General features: G+C 31.2%; 1 protein-coding gene across 2 annotated transcripts in view; it reads left to right on the top strand.

Annotated features, from left to right (window-relative positions):
* Positions 1-6447, top strand: part of LOC108737217 (putative ATP-dependent RNA helicase me31b) — a 20857-nt gene that overhangs the window by 10833 nt on the left and 3577 nt on the right. For both annotated transcript variants that reach the window (XM_018469941.1, XM_018469942.1), the window contains exons 6-7: positions 2036-2256; positions 2305-2500. In XM_018469941.1, coding sequence (XP_018325443.1) covers positions 2036-2256; positions 2305-2500 — 417 coding nt within the window. The remainder of the gene's footprint in view (positions 1-2035; positions 2257-2304; positions 2501-6447) is intronic.

Genomic DNA, 6447 nt, shown 5'->3' with positions numbered 1-6447 from the left:
GACTATCAAATTCAAATTCAAAATAGTTGACTATCACTAACATTAATGAGTCATCTTTTGGTTTATCTAAATATAGTTTATAATTCCTTTTTTTAATATTTTGACTTAAAAAAACAATTACACTATTGTTTTCAATATTTGATGTTATTTGCACTTATAAAATTAATCATTTAACCCGCTTTTCTTTTGTTTCAAAAGTATAAAAAGTAAAATAAATCGATTTTTATATAAAAAAAATCGGTTTTTCTTGTTTTTCAATATGGCGTACCTTTCTGATCGATTTAAGAATTTGAGGGGTTATTCTTTATTAAAAAGGGCATAAAAAAAAGTTTATTTCAAAATTGTTCTAGAACATTATCATAAAGAAAAAAAATAATTTCGGTAAAAAATGCCTGTTTTTAATGGTTATTATAAAGATTATGAGCTGTTATTTTTTCCGAGTATAGCCCTTATATACCTTCATAACGTGTATAAATTTCAATTAAATCGATTGAGCCGTTTTCGAGAAAAAAATTATTTTCTGATTTTTCGTTTTTTTGAATTTACTCAAAAACCAAAATAGACAGAGGTCTAAAATTTTCAAAATTAACGTACCTCATTAGTATCAATGTCCCCTAAAAAAATTATCCAGATATTCCTCTGGGGCCGATTCACTATGCTTATCGTCCTATGGCCTTTATCGTGAATTTCGACTCCTAAACTACGCAATTTTGCTTTTGTTTCGAAACAGTAATCGTTTAAGTTTTGACCATACTGAGAACAATAGTTAGCTGCTTCTATTAGTAATTGCCCAAAGCGCACAGTATTAGGAAATGTATCTAAAAGTAATTTTTTCATACTGTGTGAAATGTGTATTATCTCCCACGTTTAAAATTATTTCAATTTTCTCTTTCAAATTCAAAGTCGCCGGAATTATTGCTTATATAATGAAGAGCTGATTAGTGTCGTAAAAAGATTTATTATAATAAACCCTACACCGACGTTTCGCCTCTAGTTTGAGTTTTTAAAATCGTAACATTAGTATATTGCAAACCGTCGAGGTCGTCTGAAATATAGACGTGGAAGTTACAGCCGTTAACATGGTATATAGAAGGTTATTACGCCTACAATATGATAATAAAAGAACAACATCCATAATCCACCCTCGTGTGCAACCATCAACAACAACACATCACATTTAACAATGCGGGGGGTTCCAACTGACGTTGGAAATTTTGAATATTCCTTTAGCGTCAGTAGAATGACGAAGTCGGTAGATCGTTTCGTTAAAAATTACATATATTATGGTATGAATTTACTAAGTTGGGTTGTTAAGCGCATTACAACACTCGAAAGCAATTGTTTAATTTGAAACACATAAAAGATATTGAATGCCCACAACGATTTACTAGTTATTTAATAAATTAGTAGCAAATAAACTTAAACTTTATCTATCGTCTCTACCGTTGCAAATAAGCAACCCGTTTTTTCCATCAGCTTCAGCTCCGTAAATAGACTAGATGCCCGATTTTCTTGATAATAGTCATACGCTTTAGTGATATCATACATATGACAGTATAGTTAAATTAATAAATACTGATTTTTATGCATGCATTGGAACTAATTTACTAAAGTTTTCTATCCTATCTCATAGTTTAACAAAATCTCACATAAAATTTTCAGTCAAACCGAATACAAGAACATTGGCGTTGTCATTATCTAGTATATATATAGAATATATGACTAATCGTAAGAGAAGTCGAATAATATTATGAAACTTGTTGAATTATGTTTATGGGGCCATAAAAATCTGTGTGGATCTTATGGATAGCACCTTGTTATTTTTATTATTTTATCTTAAGGGAAACGAACTTAAGTGGTGAGAAAGTCAACAAAACTTAATCTTCTGATTTAAATCACAATTTCTGTCTTTCGTTTAACTATGTTCATCATCGAATTTTTGTAAGAGCGAAATTTATTATAATTTTTTTATTTATCGATAGTACTACATTAAATTTGTCATATTGCAATTTTTAATGATTTTTTTTAAATTCAGGTATGTTGGATCATGTGATATCAAAATTGCCGAAAGAAAGGCAAATATTACTATTTTCTGCCACATTTCCATTAACTGTGAAGCAATTCATGGAAAAACACCTAAGAAATCCATACGAAATAAATCTAATGGAAGAATTAACTCTTAAAGGAGTAACACAATATTACGCATTCGTGCAAGAAAGGCAGAAAGTTCATTGTCTCAATACACTTTTTTCCAAGGTAAGTGTTATTCAATGTGAAGATTTATTTTTATACGATTACTTGCAGTTACAAATCAATCAAAGTATTATATTTTGCAATTCTACCCAAAGAGTAGAATTATTGGCTAAAAAGATCACAGAACTTGGATATTGTTGCTACTACATACATGCAAAAATGGCACAAGCCCATCGCAACAGGGTATTTCACGATTTCAGGAACGGGCTGTGCCGAAATTTAGTTTGTTCTGATCTATTCACAAGAGGTAAGAATTGTAGGATAGTGTTGTGTGTTATGAAACTCCAGAAATCTTTCAAAATTAGTTATCAAACTGTGTTAAACAAATTATATGTGCTCTGTTTCAAAATGATTTTGCATGTTTTAATTTCAGTTGTGGAAGTAATTTTTATATTATAGCAATTTAGTGTTTTATAATTATAAAACCTGAATAATTTTACATATGCACTATGTCTGATCAGTATTCGGGAATATTTGAAAGGTGACATCTGGATGCACTGTAGAGTACAGGTCTTTTAAAGTAATAGTACACACTGAGGTTGTTTCTGGAGATTTTTGGAAGGACATTTTAACATAATTTCTGTTTCTTCTTAATGATGACCATGTGTTTTGACCTAGATAGACTAGATCAAAGTCCGTCATAATTGCCGTATGAACTTGACAGATATTAGGGAAGGTTTCACTATTAAAAACCTGAATTTCTCACGGTGATCTTTTCGAAATGACCCTAAATGCCATATGTGGATGTATAACTATCTAATCAAACATGATTACCACTGTATAGTCATAAAGTCGGCATATTTTGAATTGTTTTTGTTAATTGCGAAATAAGGTACGGAAAACGTAATGAAATGGAATATTTACTTTTGTGGCGGCATTGGATAAGAATGGGGCATATACAGAGTAAATCGAGTGTCCATTACCGAAGGCATACGCAATTTTAGAATTAACAATTTTTTTGATAATAAGATAGTTGGCATGATCAATTTATAAAAAGCATTTAAATTTAGCGGATATACTGTGAAAGATAGTTTATCTTCTAAATTTGTAGGTATTTTACTTAATTTCTTTAAAAGAGTATGGTGCGCTATAGCTTTATGCGATAATGAACCGATTTGCATAAAATAAATTGATTCTAATATTTGTTCGAGTTCTTCATAGAGCAGTATAGCATATTTCAAAATTTGTTGTGAAACGATTAGCAATTGTTGATTGAACATGATGATTTAATTCGTCTGTCAGGGTATTCGTAAAATTTTGCAATTTGAATAAAATTAAATAGAAGTTTTGAAATTATGTAGGGCAGTTATTGACCTGTTTAAATTTGACATGACAACATTAGAAATATGAGCATTTTTTTCCATTAACCTAAGCTTTTCTTTATTTTTCGAATTTCTGTTATGATGTTCGAGTAATATTCGTCATTATTAGAGTCCATAACATCGAATACTGTGTGAAACGCTTTATCTGTTAAATTAAACCAACCTCTCTTCATACCGTACTCTCAATTTCACTTAATTGATCATTAGTCTAGTCGGTAGAGAATTTTCCCGACATAAATTTGTTAGTGAACGGGAGTTGTTCCTTGTGGACGGGAAAAAGTTAAGCATCCCTGTATATTTTTGAACTTCGAAAAAATGTGCGTTAACAAACAGGAGAGGTCCAAAGTTGGCAAAACCAGCTTTTTAGATCTAGAAGGCAAGGTATGCCTTTTAGAAAGAAAAGATTCAAATAAAACTTGCAGAGAAACTAAAAACCTTCAATTTGAGCGGCGGTACGATCAATTTTGTCAGTAAGTTATTATGCAAATCCCAAAAAATTGTAAAAAATTGCAGTTTCTTGTATATTGTTTGTTTATTGCAGAAATGACCTATTTAGTGATTTTATTACATTGAAATGAAGGTTTTTAAATTTGGAATCGAACTAGTTTTTGTGGGCATAAATTGGTTAATTTGTTAGTGAAATATTAATTGTTTATCCCAACAGATATGAATAGTTATTGCCGTAACTTTTTTTGAGCAAACATTTTCAGTTGCACGTAGGTTCAATCTCTTTGTGAAGGTGGAGTTCTTCATATCCCGTTAGGGGCAAATCAAAAAAACACTTTTTTATCCCCTTATTTATTGCTGTAAATAATGTTCTTTGTAAATAATTAGAGCTGTAGCGACCCCTACGTAAGGTACGAATTTTTAACTAAGGAATATGAAAGGGAAAGGAAAGGGACATTAAAAGAGCAAGACGAATCTCCTACGACCAATAGAAACCGAGTTAACATTATTTTTTAAATATCACAGATTAATTGTTTTTAACTATTAAAAAATTAATTTGGCGGCATTTGATAAACAAATTTTTACATTCTGCAGTTTTTAAAAAAGTAGTAATTTTTTTGTTATTGCTAAAAGACCTATCTAAAGTGATCAGTAATCTCGGACGACGCAACGTAGTTAGCAGTGTGAATAAAACATTGCAACCGTATCTCTTACAATTTTCATAGGATTGAGCTTTTTTTTTTAATCTGGGATAACACATAAAATTATGAACAGTGGTATAATTAACGAAAATGACGATATCTTAGGCAGGTCATAAAGATTGTTTCTAAAAAAGTACTAATTTTTTTGTTATTGCTGAAAGACCTATCTAAAGTGATCAGTAATTTCGGACGACGCAACGTAGGTAGCGGTGTAAATAAAACATTCCAGGTTGACGCGCCGCGTCAATCGGAAAATGCGTAGACAGCGTCGTTTCTTTGACAATTTTCATCGGATGGAGCTGTTTTTCTTTTTAATCTGGGATAACACAAAAAATTATGGACAGTGGTATAATTAACGAAAATGACGATATCTTAGGCAGGTCATAAAGCATGTTTTTATAAATATGTATATAATATTTAATTCATTGTTTTTTATGATTCGTTTGACGAACCGCTACTGATTTTTACACCCCTTCGCCTTGCGCTCTCCGTAACGTTCTAGCATGATTTGATTTATTACTCTGTTATTTCGTGAATTCATTATACTTAATAACTTGTATCGCTGAGTGTACCTCGACGATGCAACGGCGACGTGGCAACCGAGAGTAAGTGTATCAGGTTAGTTCCGGATGCTGTCTCTCTTCACGTTCTGCGCATCTGAAATAAAAGTTTTAATTTGACGAGCAGTAGGGGGTGTAAAAACATGCACAAAAAGTACCCAGGTTAACGAACCACCAATGATTGAGAATACTCGCCAGGTTGCCGGTCGTACCATCTTACAGCTCTCCTTTATCGCAAGCGTATTGCACAAATGATGATTAATAGTAGTTTGTACTCTGTAATAACCGTTTCATTGGATGTTACCACAAAATACAAAAATAAGTTTATTCTGAAAAGGAAAAAACAGAATTCGCACGGTCTGGCGAAATCATTTTGCTATTAATAGAAGACAATCCTATTTTGAGTATCTGACTTTATTGCACGGTAAACAGATTCCGCGTGATACGGTGTGGAGGATTTTAAGTCGCAAGGTTTCTTGTTTTATTAACACTATCAGGCACTGTACAAATGAGATACAGGATGTGAAAGTAATGTACAAGTATGCAAATTACGTTTTTTTTTTTTTAACCATCAAAAACACCATAAAATAAAAGTCTTTGATATACTAATGAAAAATGTTGTGTCCTCGTATCTCATTCGTGCAAAATACTAACATTAATATTAATTTTAAAGTAATCTACTAAAACAACAATAATAATAAGATTAAAATTACGTTATACAGTTACAAATTTATAAAGGTTAAAATGTAAACAAACCCCTGTGACTGACTGGTTTGTTTACATTTAGGCGTAATAGTTACTGAAAGCCTGTATGAGTGTGTAAGTAAACGTACACAATCTGTCAGACTATTGGCGCACCTTGATTTTCAAATACTATAGTCCAGGAAATATAGGCGAGTGAGTGGGAAAAATTATTCGGATTAAATTTTTTTACGTAATTTTGTTTGGAAGATTCTCCTGAATACAATGATGTGAATTGTCAGCCGGTAACCCGGTTGGGTATTGTTTAAATCACGATTTTTTAAACAAATGGCAAAAAACTTTATTTTGCCGGAACAATTTTTTTTATATTCTCTGACTTAATCTTAATAAAAAAGGTCTGATGCTTTAAAAAGTTATTAAAAAATATGTTTTTTATAAGCTTATATTTTATTTATATTTAAT

Source organism: Agrilus planipennis, unplaced genomic scaffold, assembly GCF_000699045.2.
Source record: "Agrilus planipennis isolate EAB-ADULT unplaced genomic scaffold, Apla_2.0 scaffold81, whole genome shotgun sequence".
Taxonomy (NCBI): domain Eukaryota; kingdom Metazoa; phylum Arthropoda; class Insecta; order Coleoptera; family Buprestidae; genus Agrilus; species Agrilus planipennis.
The sequence above is the reverse complement of the archived record's forward strand: the minus strand, read 5'-3'. Positions and strand labels throughout refer to the sequence as shown.